This window comes from Zosterops lateralis (assembly GCF_965231275.1).
Source record: "Zosterops lateralis genome assembly, chromosome: 11".
Taxonomy (NCBI): Eukaryota; Metazoa; Chordata; class Aves; order Passeriformes; family Zosteropidae; genus Zosterops; species Zosterops lateralis.
The window spans coordinates 6,883,975-6,903,095 of NC_139771.1; the positions used below are offsets into that span (position 1 = coordinate 6,883,975).

Sequence of the window (19,121 nt, forward strand, 5' to 3'; positions counted from 1 at the left end):
CCTGCGCGGCGGCGGCGCCCGCGCCCTGCCAAGATGGCGGCGGCGCCTGAGGGCCGCCTGAGGGCCGCCTGAGGGCGGGATGCGGCCCCCGCCCGACCCCCGGGCCGTGCCAGCCCCGGCCCCACCGCGGGCTGTGCCGAGCGCCTGGCGGTGTCCGGCACGGCGGGGAGCGGGACGGAGGTTAAGGCAGTCCCGCCTGGCGGAGGCTGCCGGGGGACGGGACGGCGGCAAGTCCCGAGCAGGTCTCGCTGGGGCGTGCGGGGTTGCGCCCCGGAGGCTTTGGGCCGCCCGGCTCGGCGCGAGGATCCGTGTGGGACAGAGGAGCGGGGCTGAGCGCGGCTCCTCGGTACGACATGGAGTCACCGGAGCGGAGTAGGCTAGGCCGGGCCGGGCAGCGACAGGCACGAAGTAAGGCGGGGAAGGGCTGTGACTCTCCCGCCAGCCGCCCGGTGTGTGCGGTACCGCGGCGTCACTGCAGCGCCGTGCCCGGGCTGCGCGGTACGTGCCGCGGGAAGAAGCGGGCGGTGAGTCACGGGGAAACAGCGCGAACCGAGCGCCGCCATGGCCGCCCCGCCCGCCCCCGGCCAGCGCGCGGGAGGCGCGCCCCGCCCACCCTCCGGCCGCCGCGGTTGGGTGTCCCCGTCCGCCGCTCCCATTGGCCGCCCCTCGGCGCCGCTCCGCGCTCATTGGCCGAGGCGGGCTCCGGTGAGCCGTGCGCACAGCGGCGGGGCGGGGTGAGCCGTGGGGCCGTGTGCACACCGCGTGTGGCGCAGGCAGCGGGATCGGCGGGGCCGAGCGAGCGGAGCGGGCTGAGACGTGCGGGGGCCGCGGCCGCGGGGAACCGGACCGCAGGTACCGCCGGGAGGCCGCGAGGGGACCGCAGGGGAGAGGCCGGGGGCCCTGCGGGGCCCCGAGGCGGCAGCGAGGGCACTGCACGGGACGGTGATGGCGCTGGCGCACTCCGGCCTAGCGCGCGGGAAAGTCCGGCCGGGCGGGCGCCGGCGCCATTCCTGGCCCTGCGGCGCGCTGGGGGGGCCTGAAGGCTGCTAGAGCTCTGAGGGCCGCGGGCCTGGAGAGGGCGGCGGGCGGCGGCGGGTGAGTCAGGTCTGGGTTCCGGGAGCGCCCAGGGAGCCTGCGCCGCTCGGGGGAGGGAGGCCGGGGCGCTGGGCGAGGGGGGAGCCGCTCCGCTCGGCCCGGGCGCCGCCCGGAGGGGCTCACGCTCGGTCTCTCGGCCGGGGGTGGCGGGCGGCGGGGCCGGGGCAGCGCTGCACGTGGCCGCCTGGGCGTAGGGAGGGGGAGCCCGGCCCGCCCGCCCGCGAGCCAACGAGTTTGGGGTAAAGAACATTCTGAGAGTCTGGGGACTGCGGAGAACGGACTAGAATTAAAATAATTTCTTCATTAAATTATTTTTTCTTTTTTTTTTTCTTTTAATTTGATTGTGAGTGCCCGCTAAACTCCGTCGGCGGGGCCGAGCGGGGCCGCGGCCCGCACACCACGTGGTTCCCCACGTGTGAGGCGCTGCCGGAGACGAGAGGGTCGAGGTGTCGCAACTGTTCGCTCCGACCACAGGCACGGATGGTGGCCTGCTCTAAATCCAAATGTGACCTATAAATGGATAGGAAAAACAGCCTGTGCCATCTGCAGATCGCGGGCTGTGGGGCGGCCTTTTATTTGAGTTCCTGTCGGGCGTAGTTCTCAAGTAACCGCTGTTAGTAATTTAGGAGCCAGCATTGTCACAAGGGTTTATTAAACCTAATAGTGAGTTCTGATTTCCTGTGTGCACTCAATGTGATCCCATTGCCACGCAGCGTTGCGGTTGCCTAGTCCGTGTTTCCTTCTTCAGTGCAGACTTGCCTAGAGAAGCAATCCTGCACACGTCCTCAAAGTGAGGAGGTTAAATAAGTTCACTAGGGCTGTGCAACAGTCCTGAGAGTTACAGGTTTAACCTGCCATTTAAACTAACTTTGTTCATGTCTGGGCTAAATGTTATGTTTAAAGCCTCACATGTTGCTCATGGTGTTTAAGTTTAAAATTTCATACACATAGACATAAAAATTAAAGGGGAAGATGGTAAAATGCGCATGTTCGTTCAATAGGGTTTATCCCTTTCCATATTAACTAGTACGGATAGGCAGAAAGTGCTGCTGAGTCACTTCTTGATGAACTTTTGTTCTCTTTCTTGTTTGTGTCAACAGAGATATCGAATAATGACTTGTCTGAGTGGAGTAATGATGTCCTTTTGTCCTGGTTTCTGTCCCCTCTTGAGTCTTAGTTAATGTTCAGCAGTCCTGTGTCAGCTTGGCTGTGAAATGTGTTGAGGGGTCCCAAGTGGAGTGTAGGGATTGGCTTCTCACTTGGGCAGGTTTCCTCCAAGTTTCAAACTAGTTTATTTCAGAATTGGGGTGTTGTTACCCGCTGGTCAGAATACTTAATTTTGTAATTTTTTGCTAGTGAGGACAGAAGGAGAGAGGAGCATCACTAACTCTGCTGTAGCAGATTTTCAGGTTACACTGTGGAAATGGCCTGCTAAATACTGAGTGGCTTTGGTGACACTCACGTGTCCCGAGCTCAAGAATTCTTACAACACTTGCTTGGGTAATAAAAACTCCTCACAGATGGTATTTCTTGTAAAATGACTAATGCTTTGACTTCTCTTCTGAAACAAAAGGCTAGATTATGATTAGCAGGCTTTTCTGCCTCTCCAGTGCTTCAGAGGACAGCAGAGCTGCACTTCCTGTCACGTTGGGGTTTCATCATGCTCAGCTCTTGTCCGGTTCAGGTGTGGTGCTGTGGGTTGGTCCCAGCAGCCTGGGATTGCTGATTTCCCAACGTTGTGCCTGTGATAGAGCTGCCGTGCTGAAGGGCTTTGCCTGTGCTGGCTCCAGCAGTGCCTTTATCTGCTCTGTCCTTTGATTGAAGGAGTGAAGTCCTGCTGATACCGCCTGCAAGTGCTGTTTGTAGGTCAAAAGAAGCACTGGAGTAGAGTGAAGAGAGTTGCTCCTGTTCTCTTGGATCCTAAGGAACTGCTGGTATCCAGAAGAATCCTGAGTTATCTCAAGAGGTGAAGTTGAGTTTGCTTTTAACTATGAGGAGCCCAGGTTAATTGTATTTTAGTTTGTTAAAGCAGCTTCTTCTTTGGAGGGCATTTAGGCTAAAGCCATAAAGTGAGGAGTGTTACAGTGGAGCTCTGTGGCAGTTTTTTTACATCATCAGGTCTAGTAGGGCTACTAAAACAGTTGAATATTGCTGAATCTTGTGCATAAAGTCTGGAGATTAATAGCACCTCTCCTGTTCTAAGAGCCTTGAATATGTTTTAACTGCAAAGCCACAGAAAGACACAGCCTTTCCTTTCAGAGTATGAGACAGGAAATGTCTTGTGTTAGAGGTGCCTCCTACAGCTAGGAGGATCACCAAGAAACTCCCACTTGAAGGTTTGGAGCTCAAGTTTCACTCAGAAACTTCAGATGTGCCCTAGGAAAGTGCTGTGGGGGCACAGAGATCTTTGTCATCACTCCCTGCTGTTCAGGGACTGATGTATGGCCATCACACAGAACAAGGTCTAAAATTCATTCTTAATAATGTTCCAACTTCCAGCTGCAGTTACAGAGGTCTTTAGGAGGAGTTGAGGTAAATGACTGCATTCTTCCTTTTCCAGAAAGGTGAGGTTTAAGGTGAGAAACCACAGCTAGACTTGAGTTTCTGGACAAGTTATGGGAGTTAATCTAGGAGGCAGAGAATTTAACCTATCTCAGAAATGCTAGATGAGGCTGGAGTTGTAATTTGTTTTCCATTACTACTTTTCCTGCCCTGGTGAGGTAAAAATCTGGTTCTGGTATGTAAGAAGGGAGGGGACGATGACACATGGACAGACAGGACAGGCTGCTTTGTGTAACACATCTGAGCTGTGGAAAACACTGATAGCTGTGACTGAAAACTTTCCAAGAAGACTTAGGTAGCTTTCTTGCAGAAGGCTTACTTAAGGTGGCCTTGATAGATAAAAGGAACTGCTGGAAACTTGCCTGTGATGACAAAATGGAGGAGTATTGACTAACAGAGAACTGTTTGAACTTGGGTGGTTTTTACTGTGCTCATTTTTTTTCTCTTGGAAGTTACTGAAAACTGTAATGGTGTCCAGAGTGCTTGGAGGCTCTCCATTTAAGGACTTGTCTTCTGACCCAGCCTTTTCTGGATGTTGCTCATTGAAAGGTGGCTGTTGGCTCTCTCTGAAAACTGAATCCTCAAGGTTCACCCTGCTGGGGAATTCTATGCTGTGTTAGGCTTGTTGGGATGCAGCAAGTAAAACCAGTGTCAGCTGCAGCCACCTCTCGCTGCTGAACCTGTTTGCAGTTCCACATCCTTTACAGGAAGGATGCAGAAGTTTAACATGGAAATACTGGTGAAGAGAAACTTCAGGCAAACAGTTTTGGTGTGTTTAAGATGTCTGAGGATGGAGCTGCATGCTTTATAATCACATTTGTATGGCAGCTGTAACCTTCCACTGCTCTTGAGCTCGGGGGGAAAAGGGGCCTCTGAAGAGAGAGTTTTTAAAATGAATCTCAGTCTAAAAGGATTCTTGCACAGACTGGTGTTTGACTTTAGATTTCTGCTTCAGTTTCAACCTTTACCAATTCTCTGTATAGCAGAGGAAGAGAAACTTGGGGTTTTCCTTTTGAAGGGGCAATTAAAAAGGAAAAAAAACCCCTCTGAATCAGATGTAGAACTTCTCTTTTACCATTCCTTTGGGACAGTGAGGAGTGAGCTTCTGTCCCTCATGCAGCTCCTGACCCAGACTGGCAGAAGGACAGACTGGCTGTAGGTTGCCATTAATCTTGGTGTAAAAGCTCCCCCAGTGTGTATCTGCAGCAGGTCTGGCTCACCTGTCAGACATTTGTCTTTTACCATGTGTTACCCTGGCTGGTTCTGTCGGTGCTGCCTGTGGGCACTGCCAGCAGCACTCGCTCCTGTCCCCTCCTGCTGGAGTCTCCTCACATGGGCTGCACTTCTCTTACAGCTGGTGCTGCTGTTGGGCTCTTTTTAATAGATTTTATGTTGCCATTTGATAATGCTTTAATGTGAGGGCTGTTTAAAAGAGTTGTAATGAAGTAAAGAATATATATATATTTATTTAGAATTCAGAGACCCCCCATCTTGGCCCTCTAGCAAGTGAAAAGCAGCATCCCCTGTGGTGCCTGAGCCCAGTTCCTGCCGTTGGCTGTGCCTGTGTTTTTCCTGTTCTGCAGTGTCAACAGGGTTGCTATGAAAACAGGCATAAACAATGGCACAGGGAGTGCCAGCTGCTGCCAGCAGCACGGGCAGTGCTCAGCCCTGGGAGTCCTCAGAAGAAGCTGGAAATCTTGAACACTGAAATGATGCACAGAAGACTGAGTTATGTGTGAAATCAAGTGACTCAAGTGCTCCAACAACCAGTTGTTTTAACTTTTTTTAGATGTGTCTAAAGTCTTCTTGGAGCTTTTTCACTCCAGAACTTAATTTTGAGGGCAAAAACCATCATCTGGTCCAGCTGGAAGTTAGAGAAGGGATTACAGAAATGACATGAGTAGAGTATAAAATACCTCTGGCGTTTTAAATTCTCAGCCATTTACTGTGGTTGGAATAACCACTTCTGTGCAGAAGGCCATCAGAGGGAGGAACTGTTTGGAGGGAGGAGTGGATAAAAAAACCACAACAAATTTGTGAAACACTGAGGTACTTTGGAAATAGCTAAATAACAATTCATGTTTAGATGCACACTCTGTGTTTAAGAGCTAAATGTCAGGATGCTGATCCTGGTTCCTTCTGGAGGTCATGTGTTGTTCTACTGCTCCTGTAGTGGCTTTCTTCAAGACTCAACTTGTGGGATGTTCCTGTAATCTGGGATGCTGGAGGTCTAGGAGGAGGGGAATCCTTCTGTAACATAAATAAACTGCAGGGTTACAGGGGGATTACCTTGAAGGGGAGAATCAGGTAAACTGCTGCCAAACATGCCAGAGAATGATTCTCCTTCTGTTGGGTAAAAAATAATGAATTGAGAGAGAGTATGTGAGGTATTTAAACTTCAGGAGACTTCATCAAAACAAAGCTTGACATGCATATTTTTAGACCAGTGTACTTTAATCGTGTCTTGAAGCACACTTTAAAGAAGACTCAGTTTGAATGTGTAACTTCCTTGTTCTTCCTGGCTCTGGAAGTGTTGTGTGAGTGTTCTGCGGCTGAGGGCAGGAGTGGCAGTGTGAGCACAGTGTGGAACCTGCCCCACCATGGGCTGTGCAGGCTGGCTCTGCTCATGCGGTGTGACCTCCATTCCAGTGGGCGCAGCAGGGATCCTGCTGTCACAACTGCCTGTCTGATGCTTCCAGAGCATTCTAAGGATGTTCTTCCCAGTTGGCAAGTGTCTGCTGTCTTAACATCTTCAAACAATTTCTTTCATGTGTACCCAGAGTGGAATATGCATCCTGAGCTATAGGTTAATTACAAGCTGTAGTTTAGCTTTTCAGAGTTAAAAAGCTGTTCAGGTCATAAAAGACCTAAAATCTTCAAATGTTAAGCTAAAGGGCTTTTGAATGCCTTAGGTTTAATACTGCCTATTCTTACACTTGGCTTCCAGTCAGTAAAGGTAGTAGCTGCCAGGCAGGTCCTTCAAGAGAAAATGTAAACTACCAGGAGGATACTACTTGTAGAGATTAAGTAACTGGCTTTTAACTCTCAGCAGTAAGGAACGAGGTGCTTTACTGAAAGGGATAATGGCATTAAGGCTACTACTACAATAGTTAAAGGGGCTTTCTGTGAACATTTTGTAAATTCCTGAAGTAAAGGGTGGCTACAAAATAATTTGAGGAAAAGTTATGTAGCACACTGTCTGTTCAAAGCTGTCTTAAGGCAAAGTGGAGGCAAACTTTTATCCTCTGCAGTGGTTTCAGTAGTCATGATCAGATACTGTACAAGAAAGTACTGGCTTGCTGGAAGTCCTGCATGGTTTCCACTACCTTTGCTGAGAGGCTGGGAAGCCCTTAAATCTCTCATTTTAATGAGGCTTTGTCTGGGGAGGGTGCTCAGAAATGTCTTTGTTGTTCAGACAGGTGATCTGCAGCCATGAGCAGCAACGAGTGCTTCAAGTGTGGCCGTACTGGGCACTGGGCCCGGGAGTGCCCCACCGGGATGGGCCGTGGCCGTGGCATGAGGAGCCGTGGCAGAGGTGAGTGCTGCCTGTGCTGCTCTGCTTGTCTGCACAGCACATCTCTGCCTGCTCTCTGTACTGAGGAAACAGCCTCTGGCAGACCCAAGTGAAAACGTTGAGACTCAAATTGGTAATAAGAACCAGGGAAATTTACCTCTACGTAAGAGTTTGGCTCTGAGAGTGAAGCTGATGTGTCAGTTTAGTTTGTGATCAATTCTTAAAAGTATTCTGAACTTAATACTTACACCTGCTTTTTCTCTTCTCCCCATTTCAAGCAGGCTTCCAGTTCATGTCTTCGTCTCTGCCGGATATCTGTTACCGCTGTGGTGAGTCTGGCCATCTTGCCAAGGACTGTGACCTTCAGGAGGATGGTAAGTATCACTAAATATTCCATCTCTTCAGTGCCACAGGCAGAGCTCTGTGCCTGAAGAGAAGGGTGCTGGCATTCCCTGGGAACAAGCCGTGCGTGTGCCCTGTTCTCAGCACGCTGCCCCTCAGGCTACCAAGGTTTTATAGTCTTGTTTGGTATGTTTTTCTTATTGTGGAAGCCTGCTATAACTGCGGTAGAGGTGGCCACATTGCGAAGGACTGCAAGGAGCCCAAGAGGGAGAGGGAGCAGTGCTGCTACAACTGTGGCAAGCCCGGCCACCTGGCCCGTGACTGCGACCACGCAGATGAGCAGAAGTGCTATTCTTGTGGAGAGTTTGGGCACATTCAAAAAGACTGCACCAAAGTGAAATGCTATAGGTAAGGAGGCAGCTGCCAGAGGTACCTCAGGGAAGGGACTAAATGACTGCACACAAAACCCTGGAAGTGAGATGATGCGTTAGTTTGTGTAAGCGAGCCAATAGAATGTGAAGAAGGTTGAGGAGAAGGCACTCTGTATAAACTGAAAAAATTACATTATTTTGTAGTAGCAGCATCCATGTGCTGGATGCATTCTGTGTTTGGTTTTGGTTAGGAAATACAGTTTGAGCAGTTCCCCACTGTTGTTCAAAACTAAGGCTTAAACACTTATGAGCAAGGTGGAGTACAGATCCATGATGTCTCTAGACGGGCACCCAATGCTACCACACAGCCAGGTGTTATTTGAGCTGTACAGGAAGGCTCGTGTCCTTTTGCAGAAGGCAGCAGGAGGTTGGTGGCTGTAGCACAGAGTTGGGTACCCTGTGTCTTCTGCCAGAGCTAACAAGCCCCAGCTGTCCTGCCCAGCTGACTGGCACAGCCAGCCCCTGCAGGAACACACTGAAGATGCTTTGGTTATGGGAACAGTCAATAGAAGTGGGTGTTAAATTGGTTTGAAATGCCATCTTCAGAGTGCTGTCTGGTTTTTGAATGCAGACATATACTAGAAACAGCTCATTCCTGAGAGCAGGATTCTTCACCCCCACCAACATTCCCTTCTGTGGAGGAAGGAGAGGGAACATGGTGTATTGGAGTTAAAACTAATTATTCTCAAAACAAGGCTAAACTGCAAGCATAAGCATCGGGAACAGGCAAAACCCAGGCCACAATTGGGAAAAAAAACCCTGCAAACACACAAAGCTGCTGATGTAGAGTGATTCTGGCATATACAGTGATTAATGTGAGTTGATCATTTGGGAGCAGTTCATGGCTCTGCTGAAGGCAAACTTGCTTCATGTCAGAGAATGCTGGAACAGAAGCCTTGAATGCAGAACTAGCATTGCGTGAAACTGAAGTAGGCAATGTCCTGGACAGAGTAGGGTTGTTCTGACACAAACTTTTGCCTTTTTCAGGTGTGGTGAAACTGGCCATGTAGCCATCAACTGCAGCAAGACCAGCGAAGTCAACTGCTACCGCTGCGGCGAGTCAGGGCACCTTGCACGGGAATGCACAATTGAAGCTACAGCCTAATTATTTTCCTTTGTCGCCCCTCCTTTTTCTGATTGATGGTTGTATTATTTTTCTCTGAATCCTCTTCACTGGCCAAAGGTTGGCAGATAGAGGCTACTCCCAGGCCAGTGAGCTTTACTTGCCGTGTAAAAGGAGGAAAGGGGTGGAAAAATCAACTTTCTGCATTTAACTACAAAAATGTTTATGTTTAGTTTGGTAGAGGTGTTATGTATAATGCTTTGTTAAAGAACCCCCTTTCCGTGCCACTGGTGAATAGGGATTGATGAGTGGGAAGAGTTGAGTCAGACCAGCAAAAACCCTCTCTGGGTTACAGGGAAGTGATCCTATGCAGGAGGAAAGAAATTCTGGAAGTGTCTAAACTTCCTCATAACTTTTATTTTATTACAATGGCCTTGGATTGTCTGACCTCAGTAGCTGTTAACACCAAGTGATATCTGCATCAGGCCCTACCTAGAGCATATAGCTGAGTGGGAGTAAACAAACAAAGATGCACATGCCTGTTAATGGCCATGAGAGAGAGAGAGAAATCTGAAATAAATCTAAAAGTAACAGTAATTCAGTCAGTGAATGTTAATGTTGGAGATACAGAACGCAATGGGAAGCTTTTGAATAAATATCTCAAAGTCAATCTGAAACCCAGACATCAGTGCTCATAGCATAAACAATTTGGAGCTATTCAGGAGTTGCAAATAAATGCATTTTCACAGAAATCAAGATGTTATTTTTGTATACTATATCACTTAGACAACTGAGTTTCATTTGCTTGTAATCGGTTTTTAAAGTAAGATGGTAAGAGCAATTGAAGTCCTAGAACATAGAAAATGTAATTTTAAACTATCAATAAAGCTGGAGGAGGAAGGGGAGTTTGGCTAAAGTTCCTTTTGTTTATTTTTGGTTTTCCTGTACACAGTGCAAAACAACATATTAAAAGGGGTATGTGGAGGTTCAGCTTGGCCTTTTCTTTTGTACTGTCTCATGTTAAGGTCCTGTCTGCACGTGTTTGTGGGATTTGGGCTTGGATGGGGGGCTGACTACTATCTGTGCTGCTGCAGTTCAAGCATTTAATGGGAAAACCATAGGGGGTTGCTGGAGGTGCAGGGAGTTCCAAACTCTGCCTAGGTCAGTTCTGTCCAGCAATATTTGAGCTTTCACAGTGTCACTGAGAACTGCAGGCATCTGCACTTGCCCATCCCTCGGTGGTTGTGCTGCTTTGGTTCACTGAGGGTCAGTGACCAGCTGAGAAAGGAGCTGACAAACAGTGGATCTGCACATCCTCAGTGAATAAAGTCTTGGTGTGCAGGAGCTGTTGGCTGCCCAGTGCTGCACCCTAAGGCAGGACTGGAAAAGGGCTGTCCTGACTGGTGTGGGGGGTGGGCTTTGCCTCTGAGCTGCTGCCTGTGCTCAGGCTCTGGCAGCTCCTGTGGAATCTGCAGTTAGGGGCAGGGATGGGGCTGGACTTGGCTTGTGTAAAAAAGATCTAAAATCTGAGGAACACAAACCAGGCTGGAAGTTCCAGAAGCAGAAAATTACTTCAAAAGGAGATGTCTCTCCCTTGCTCATCTTTTTGTGAGAACACTGGTGCTGCTGTTCAGAGTTTTTCCCAAGTGAACCAGAGCTGGACAAGCAAGTGCTGATTTCATACATTGAGACATGGGAAAGATGAATTTTTTTCTTGTGTCTCATGTTGATCTTCCTCACTAATACTAAGGCGTGTATCTCCTCACTTGTTACGGCAAACTCATGAAGTGGTTCAGAGGAGGACTGTTGGGAACGGAGTGACAGGACAAGGGGAATGGGTACAAACCGAAAGGGCAAATTTCGATCAGGACATATTAGAAGGAGCTTTGCTTGTGAGGGTGGGCAGGCCCTGGCACAGGGTGCCCAGAGGAGCTGTGCCTGTCCTGGATCGCTGGCAGTGTCCTAGGCCAGGTTAGACGGGGCTGGGAGCAGCCTGGGCCCGCGGGTGCCGGTGCCATGGCAGGGGTGGCACCGCGGTGTCTCCGAGGTCCCCTCGCTCCCGCGCCCCCTCACGTCTGCCCGCCAGCCCCGGGAGCGCGCATGCGCCACACGGGGTCACCGCATCCTGCCCGCGCAGGCGCGCTGGGGACCGGGGCCGGCCGTGTTCACTTCCGGGGCGGGCAGCGGCGGCGGCACGGCGCGTTAGGCGGGGCTGAGGGGCTGCGGGGCACGGCGGGGCCATGGTGAGTGCGGGGCTGGGACCGGGGGGCTGCGGGGCACGGCGGGGCCATGGTGAGTGCGGGGCTGAGGGGCACGGCGGGGCCATGGTGAGTGCGGGGCTGAGGGGCACGGCGGGGCCATGGTGAGTGCGGGGCTGAGGGGCTGACCCGAGAGCACGGCGGGGCCGGGGCTGACCGAGGCCGCTGTGTTTGTGTCTTGCAGGCTCGGAACGCGGAGAAGGCCATGTGAGTGCGGCGGGGGATGCAGCGCGGGCACCGCTCCAGCCCGGGGGCACCTCAGCTCGGGCCGGACCTGGGCTCACACATCCGTGGCCGCTGGCCCTGACTGTACCTGGTCTCACGTCTGTGCCGGGCTGGCCCATAGAAATCACTGTTCAGACCCTTGTGAAGCACTGACAGTTTAATGATGCTTTTAGGCACTCAGCTGTACATGTGCTGGCCCAGAGGCAGTGGGAGTTGGGGGGCACACACATACCTGGTGCTCTGGAGCTCCTGTGGCTGTGCTGGGTGGTTCTGTGCACGAGAGACCCTGCAGCAGGGTACTTGTCCCCCTGCAGGCTGGGGGATAAATACACTGAAATGTGTTGTAAAGGATTCTTGTGGTTTTAGGCAGTTCCCATTTTGGGAACAGAGGTGCCAGGCCACATAAGAGGAACCAGTCAGCATTGCTTTACTTGAGAAGTTAATGCACCGAGGATTTCTAGTGTCGAGAAGTCATTAGCTGGAAGAGCTGGGGGTGGTCAGTGAATGTGTTCAGTTCTTTGTTTTCTACAGACTGTAATTAACTCTATAATAAACGTCCAGACCAAAAGTTGTTCTTGTTGGAATGTGGATTTATGAAAGTAAATCTGCTTTCTTCTCTTTAGGACGGCCTTGGCAAGATTTCGGCAAGCCCAGCTCGAGGAAGGAAAGGTCAAGGTGAGATGTAAAAGCCCTGGAGGTTTGGTAGCTCCAGTCAGGGAGGAATGCAGGCCTTGTTCAGAGCCCAGGTGTCCTGTGCTTGACTCCAGTTAGGAGGAAAATATTTCAGCTGACTGTATTTCACACTCACAGGAAAATTCCCCACTACGGTTTCTCCAAACCTTTTATACTTTTCTGTTTCATACTGCATATTATGCAGATGAAAGTGGTTTAATACCTTTTAATAAAAGGTGGAGCTTTAAGTAAAGAGGTAAAGCCTTTTAATAAAAGGTAAATCTGTGGGGAAAGGGGCAAAATAACTGCACAGAAAACCCTAGAAGCAAGACGATGTATTAGTTTTTGTAAGCAAGGAATGTGAAGAAGGTTGAGAAGAAGGTACTCTGTACAAACTGAAAAAAATTACATTCTTTAGTAGTAGCAGTTGAGAAAAGCTTAACCTTAAGGAGGTGATGCATGCTGAAAATGGTGAAACTGTCCTGAATGGAACATTTGTTGTATTGGAGAGGATTATGGGGTGCTTTGAAAAAAAAAAAAAAACAGGTGAAAGATTTTGGTTTGGATAAAGTGGATTTAAGTAGGTTTTTATAAGCCTGTGGTAGTTTAATTTGTCAGGGCTGTAAATCATTATTGTTCTCCACTTACTAAAAATCCGTGGGAGCAGAAGGCCCTGGAGCTTGTGGCATAATTTGGCATTAATGGGCAGTAAAGCCTGTGTGAAATGCTGTGTGTCAGGGCTCAGCTGAATTTGCTGTGTGTGGTTTTCTGTCTGACAGGAGCGAAGGCCTTTCCTCGCATCAGAGTGTAATGAGCTGCCCAAAGCTGAGAAATGGAGGAGACAGGTAATGTCCACCTGTGGGTTTTCTGATTTATAGCAGGTAGAACTTTATATTTCCTGTTTAGACAGCCTGCTTACAAGGGGTTTTCCACACTTGTTAGTACCTGACAGTTAAATCACAGAGCATTTTCTAAGATTGTACAGCTCAGTGTTTAAAGTAGCTCCTACCATGTCAGGTTGGCCCAGGGCCATGTCCAGCTGAGTCTTGAACATCTTCAGGGATTTAGATTCCAGGGTTTTGAGGCTGCTGTTCCAGTGTTTGATTTTCTTCCTAGTGATTTATCTTCCCTTGAATTTAATCAGAATTTCTCTAGTTTCAACTTGTATTTTATTGCTACTTGTCCTATTGCTGTGCACTTCTCAAACAATCTGGTTCTGTCTTCTCTGTTCCTTCCACTATTTTAAAAATTAATTTCTATGTTCTTATTTGACTAGATCATTGGGGAGATTTCCAAGAAAGTGGCACAGATCCAAAATGGTAAGATTTATCTAACTGTATTTTATTTTTTGAATATCCAGTCATAAGCAGTTATGGTAAAAATCCCATTTCATGTGAACTATGTTGTTTCCATTGCATAAATTCTGAAGTCCCTCTGGTGTTTCTGTGAGCTGCCTAATTCATTGTTTTATCCCTCTCTAACAGCTGGATTGGGTGAATTCAGAATTCGGGACCTGAATGATGAAATAAACAAACTTCTGAGGGAGAAAGGACACTGGGAATACAGAATAAAGGAGCTGGGAGGTCCTGATTATGCTGTAAGTGTGGAATGTGTTGTACTGCATGGTTACAAGTGAAGTGCCTGCTGAGAAAAATATGTAACATTTAGTTACCCATGGATGGCTTGGCTAGTGTTACTTTTATTCAGCCCCTAAAATGCTTGTCTGTGTTAGAAGAAACTTCTAAACTATGAACTCTGTTTATTTTCCAGAGGATTGGCCCAAAAATGTTAGATCATGAAGGGAAAGAAGTTCCAGGAAACAGAGGCTACAAATACTTTGGAGCTGCAAAGGATTTACCAGGAGTTAGAGAGCTTTTTGAAAAAGAACGTAAGTAAAGAGCAGCTTTTCCCAGACTTGAATCTGTGCAGCGGAATATCTTGAGTAAAATGCTGTTGTGATTTGTGGGGAGTGCTGGTAACAGCATTTCTGAATGTCTTAGGTCAGCTCAGTGAAACACTGAGCACAGGTAATTAATTAAATGTTAAGAGCACCTTTGGCTGTTTGCAATTATAGAAAAAACAGAAAGGAGTAAACTGGTTTCTACTGGGAATTCCAAATAGTAAGGACTGATGTCCTACAGAAACTTTCCAGCATAAACTTTATTGAGAAGTTGTAAATAGTACTCAGAGTTCTGGACTAGAAAAAAAATGAAGAGAAAGGGAAAGTTGTGTTGAACGTAATTTTAGAAGGAGGAATGAGTATTCATAATGAAAAACTGGGTGTGAGGGGGTGAAATTTGGTCATGGAATGGGTGGGAATTGCTTGGGCCTGAAAGTGAGGCACAGACAAAATATGGGAAGTACTCCAGGATGTGAGGAAGCATTGGGTCCTGTACTGGAACTGGTGTGTGCAGGCCAGAGGGTGACACCAGCAGCTCCATCGTGCTGGGTGCTGGCTGGTGTGAGGCAGCTGTGGGTGCTGTGGGGCTGGGGACAAGCTGGGGACACTGAGCAGGAGGTGGAGGTGGCCTGGTGGGTGACAGGGGTGTTCCTGCAGCCCTGCCACCCCCACGGAAGACTCGGGCCGAGCTGATGAAGGACATTGATGCCGAGTACTACGGCTACAGGGATGAGGATGATGGGATCCTGGAGCCCCTGGAGCAGGAGCATGAGAAGAAAGGTATGTGAGATCCCAAAACCTGCACAGAGCACCCAGGAAGGGGTGATGATGGACTCTGAGGTGAAGGCACCTTTCTTTTCCCCCCTCTGGGCCTTTCTTTGTGCTTAGCTGTCGGATTTTGTCTGTCACATGGGTATTCAAATTAGGCATTTCAGGAAGGAAATGCTAAAAAGCATTTTTAGGTTTGACTTTCATCTTTACAGCTGTAAATTATTTAATATTTTAGCAAGTCATTCACTGCCAAAGCAAAGCTCTTTCTCCCCCTGCTTTTTCCTGCTTAAGAATGTAGAAGAGTAGGTTGCAGCAAAATCTGTGGAACCCAAGCAGTTCTCTCCCTCCCTTGTGAAAACTGACCCTACCATCTGTTTCCTGTCTCACCTCATTATTTATTTATCCATAAACATAGCTGGTTACTTTTCTGCCAGATTAGAGGGGCCTGCTGGAAACCCTGCAGCCTAGGTGGGCTCTGTTAATTTAGCTGTGTCATCTCTCTTGGAATTTTAACACTTTGTGAATATTTTTTCCTTTGGAGCTTAGTTTTTTGCAATATAACATCTTTATCCGTGTGTCTGCTCACAGAGTTTTCTAGCATTGTTTCTGCTGACTTCCCTGGTGAAGACACCAAGATTATGAGTCTTAATTCCTGAAACTCTCTTCAGAATTCAGCAGTGTGTGCCATTTTCTAGGATTTGTGTAGCTCCAATCAGGAGGGCACAGACCACTTTTAAGTTTCCTAAATAGTTCTCTTTTGCTGAGCACTGGCTGATCCTCACAGTTATCCCTTCTCCATGGGTGAGGCATTCACAGAATTCAGGGTCATGCCTGGTTGGTTGGATGGTGGGGCATGGGGGAAGGGAGGCTGGAGGAAATTCTCACTTACCAGTGTCCTGCAGCAGAGCCTGGAGCCCCAAACCCTGGGAAGGGGAGCTGGCTGCAGGCCCTGGATAGTGCAGGAAGGGAAGTTGTGTGGTGAGAGTCCAGCAGCTCCCACTCATCCTGCACATCCTGCACGTCTGAGACCTTGCGGTTTTTACCTTGTTAAGTTGTTGTGAAATGAAGTATTGAGAAAACTTCTTAAATTGGGGTTCCTTTTCTGTTAGGGAGTCACACACAAACCATGTGCCACTGGTTAGGTCCTGCTCTCCCAGGGGGACAGTTTTAAATGCGTGATCTGTGAGAGCTTGGGGAATGCCTGCTGGCCCCTGCTGCTGTGGGCATTCCCTCCTGCCAGGATGCATTAATCTGGCACCTCTGTGGGATCTTATGCACTGCCATGTCACTGATTAAGCTTCTTAAAACTTGTTTTAGTGCTTGCTCTTACTGTCACTCTGCTGTAATAGAGATGCAGCAGCCTGGCAGCAAGGTACAGAACTTGGATTGTGCTGCAAAATAAGAGAAATGCCCTCTGAGACGGAAAAGGAGACTTCTGTGAGTGGTCAGTGTGAGGAGCATAATCATGTTTAATTAAGCACAGGGTGATCAGCATCTCTGTAGCTGCTGACAGGCTGCAGAGCTGTGAGAGCCACTTAGGCTGCTCAGGTCACAAAGTAGGTTGGTGTTTATCTGTGACATTTAGAGTCTAAAATGTACCCAAATGAAAGCATTAGCAATTTCCACACTGTGACACTGTATCAGCATACATGGATATATTTTATTACATACTACATCAAGGTTCTACAAGGGGGCGTTACCAATGTAGAGAGTTTAGACAAGAAGTTTAAGTCCATTGGAAGAGTTCTGGCAATAAGAGCATGCTGCTCTGACTGGCTCTCAGCCACACTTGCCATTTTCCTGTGCTCCCCAGTTATAGCAGAAGCAGTGGAAAAATGGAAGATGGAGAGAGAAGCACGACTTGCAAGGGGTGAGGAGGAGGAGGAAGAAAACATCTATGCTGTCCACGAGGAAGAGGTAGGGCATGGCTCAGGTGATGTGACTTTTCCTGTGTCTTCTGTGCTCCCTTCCTGGCCATGGTGTCACCCTGCCAAGGACCTGTCTGCTGCTGTCCTGCCCCTCCACACAGTTCAGTAACAATCAGTAGTAGGGAAGTGCTGGAGGCTGGAGGTGGGGACAGACCTTTCACTGCAGTGAGAAGCACCTTGCTGTGATTTGAGTGGCACTGGTTTTGTCAGGGGGTGTGTTGGTGACACTGCTTAGTCTGGCTCCTGAGCACAACCTGCCTCAGTGACAGCACAAGCAGCTTTGGGGACAGGATAATGTCACACTGCCACTGTGAGAACCCAAGGGCTGCAGTTCACACTTGAATCATGATGCAGCAGGGCTTTGCTGTCACTGCTGTCACTGCTCTTGTTTCTTCTCCCTGCTCCCAGTGAGATCTGGAGAAGGGTACTGGGGACAAGTTCTCATTTCTCACTCTGTGTCTAAGTGGGTTAAGCACAAGAATAAAAAAGAGGAATCCATCAGGTGGAGCTGGTGGCTCCTCCAGTACCTGTTTTATATGTATTATCCCATGGTTCTTGAGCCCAGCTCTTAGGTGTGCACCAAAGCACACCTACAGAGCTGTACAGGGAACTGATACCTTTATTTTTAAAGCACTTGCTATATTCCTGCCTAGCTGACTCCTCTTCTGTTCACAGCTTTGCTGTGGCAGCCAGAGTTATGGAGGGGGAGGAAATACAGCTTTACATTCATGCCCATGCCACAGCAGAGCAAAGGCCATATGCTGAAAATGTCAAGGAGCAGGATCTGCATGTGATGCTTTGTTCCTTCTGGCAAAGCAAATGAAAAAGGGGTTTTCTAAGGCCTCTGTAGAAAATAAACTCGATGTTATTTTTTCACTTTTTAGTCTGATGAGGAAGGTGGCAAGGAGAGAGAAGGTGAAGATGGCCAACAGAAATTTATTGCACATGTTCCAGTGCCAACTCAACAGGAGGTAAGGCATAACAGCACTCAGCTGCAGAGATGCACTCTGGCTTTTGCAAGACACATCTTAATTGACATCAGGTCATCAGTAAAAGTGTTCTAAAATTTGAGATTTCTGTGACTTGACCCTTCAGCTGTTTAATCCTCTTACAAATGCCATAACCCTTTTCACTTGAGAATTTCCAAAACCTTTCTTAAGTATTCCATAAATTGGGAGGTGTTGTGCTGACCATCTGAGCTTTTCAGCAGCTCAGCTGAGCTGAATCCACCCTGTTTTTATCTCTGCAGATTGAGGAGGCTCTTGTACGAAGGAAGAAGATGGAGCTGCTCCAGAAATATGCCAGTGAAACCCTCCTGGCACAGAGCGAGGAGGCAAAGACACTTTTAGGATTGTAACGTTGCACCAGTGTTCTGGTTTGTGTGTAATCCCTCTGAAAGCAACAGGTTCCTAAGTTCTGGTAGCAGTGGGTTTTAGCTCTGAAAGTTCCTTTGGATGTGGAGGAGACTGCTGGAATGACAGTGTGGTGTGCAGGAGAAATCATCATTCTTGTGCTCCAGTGCTGGAAAAGGTCAAACCTTGGTGAGCTTGTCTCTGCATCTTAACAGCTGTCCTCAGTTTGGGAAAGGGTCTGTGCTGTGGGGCCTCTTACAGGTAGAACCACACCCAGTGAGCTCTTAAATCCTGGAGAAAGCCCATGGTGTTCCTGCCATCCTGTCTGCTCTGTCCTGACTGTAAGTGTGCACATCTCCTTGTGCTGGGTTTCGTTGAGCTGAGAAGTAACTCACACTGTTACACCTGCTCAGTTTACCTGAATAACCTGGAACCTGTCTAGAGATGCCTTGAAGGCAAATCTTGTGAGGGACTTTGGAGGAGATTTGATTCTTTCTAAACCACATGCAATGTCTAAAACCTGTTACCCTTTTTGTGGTTTGTAACTGTACCTGGATGAATTGCTTGAATGCTGGATATTCCAGCAGCTACTGTAAAAAACTTTGCAATACATTGTTCAATTATTTTTTATTAAAACTTATTTACAACCTGATGTCTGTTTTATTCTAGCTCAAAGGATTGTGATGATTCCCTAATGGTAGCCAAAGTTTGGGATCATAGACAGCTGTCCCTGTAGGGATTTCAATCTCTGCATCCCCTGCTGCTCTTGGTTTGTGAATCCTGGGACAAGAGGCAAGGTAGAGCCTGGTTACTCTCTCTGTAGCTCTGTGAAGCATTTTTGAGCTGAGTGCTCTTGGCTGCATCTGAGGGAACAAATTGCAGAGTAATGATTTGTTACAGTGGCCTGTAGCAAAATTCCCATGTCCTGCCAGGCTGTGGGATTGCTGGTGGAGTCAGGGTGGGGGAGCTGCTGTGGCCACAGCCAGGAAACTGATCCTGTTTGTCCTG

At 48.5% G+C, this 19,121-nt stretch overlaps 2 protein-coding genes across 8 annotated transcripts; both read left to right on the plus strand.

Moving 5' to 3' along the window:
- The first annotated feature begins 741 nt into the window (after positions 1-741).
- Positions 742-9,997, plus strand: CNBP (CCHC-type zinc finger nucleic acid binding protein). 5 transcript variants are annotated; one of them, XM_083869191.1, is made up of 5 exons: positions 742-852; positions 7,073-7,192; positions 7,450-7,545; positions 7,723-7,921; positions 8,932-9,997. In XM_083869191.1, the coding sequence occupies exons 2-5, from the start codon at positions 7,090-7,092 to the stop codon at positions 9,047-9,049; spliced, it is 516 nt and encodes a 171-aa protein (XP_083725317.1). In that variant the 5' UTR covers positions 742-852; positions 7,073-7,089; the 3' UTR covers positions 9,050-9,997. The 5 variants fall into 5 exon arrangements, with proteins under 5 accessions (XP_083725317.1, XP_083725315.1, XP_083725319.1 ...); XM_083869189.1 differs by having other exon boundaries at positions 7,450-7,544; positions 7,719-7,921; XM_083869193.1 differs by having other exon boundaries at positions 7,453-7,545.
- A 1,197-nt stretch (positions 9,998-11,194) lies between these two features.
- ISY1 (ISY1 splicing factor homolog) lies at positions 11,195-18,757 on the plus strand. 3 transcript variants are annotated; one of them, XM_083869388.1, is made up of 11 exons: positions 11,195-11,250; positions 11,450-11,472; positions 12,114-12,165; positions 12,942-13,007; positions 13,439-13,481; positions 13,647-13,759; positions 13,933-14,050; positions 14,720-14,842; positions 16,647-16,750; positions 17,646-17,732; positions 18,011-18,757. In XM_083869388.1, the coding sequence occupies exons 1-11, from the start codon at positions 11,248-11,250 to the stop codon at positions 18,116-18,118; spliced, it is 840 nt and encodes a 279-aa protein (XP_083725514.1). In that variant the 5' UTR covers positions 11,195-11,247; the 3' UTR covers positions 18,119-18,757. The 3 variants fall into 3 exon arrangements, with proteins under 3 accessions (XP_083725514.1, XP_083725516.1, XP_083725515.1); XM_083869390.1 differs by lacking the exon at positions 11,195-11,250 and adding an exon at positions 11,280-11,299; XM_083869389.1 differs by lacking the exon at positions 11,195-11,250 and adding an exon at positions 11,361-11,369.
- The last annotated feature ends 364 nt before the right edge of the window (positions 18,758-19,121 follow it).

Coding starts and splice junctions, on each gene's coding strand:
- ISY1 (XM_083869388.1), top strand. Junction 14,051..14,719: donor AGAGCTTTTTGAAAAAGAAC/GTAAGTAAAGAG, acceptor GTGTTCCTGCAG/CCCTGCCACCCCCACGGAAG. Junction 17,733..18,010: donor CAGTGCCAACTCAACAGGAG/GTAAGGCATAAC, acceptor TTATCTCTGCAG/ATTGAGGAGGCTCTTGTACG.
- CNBP (XM_083869189.1), top strand. CDS start 7,090: ATGAGCAGCAACGAGTGCTTCAAGTGTGGCCGTACTGGGCACTGGGCC. Junction 7,545..7,718: donor ACTGTGACCTTCAGGAGGAT/GGTAAGTATCAC, acceptor TTTCTTATTGTG/GAAGCCTGCTATAACTGCGG. Junction 7,922..8,931: donor ACCAAAGTGAAATGCTATAG/GTAAGGAGGCAG, acceptor TGCCTTTTTCAG/GTGTGGTGAAACTGGCCATG.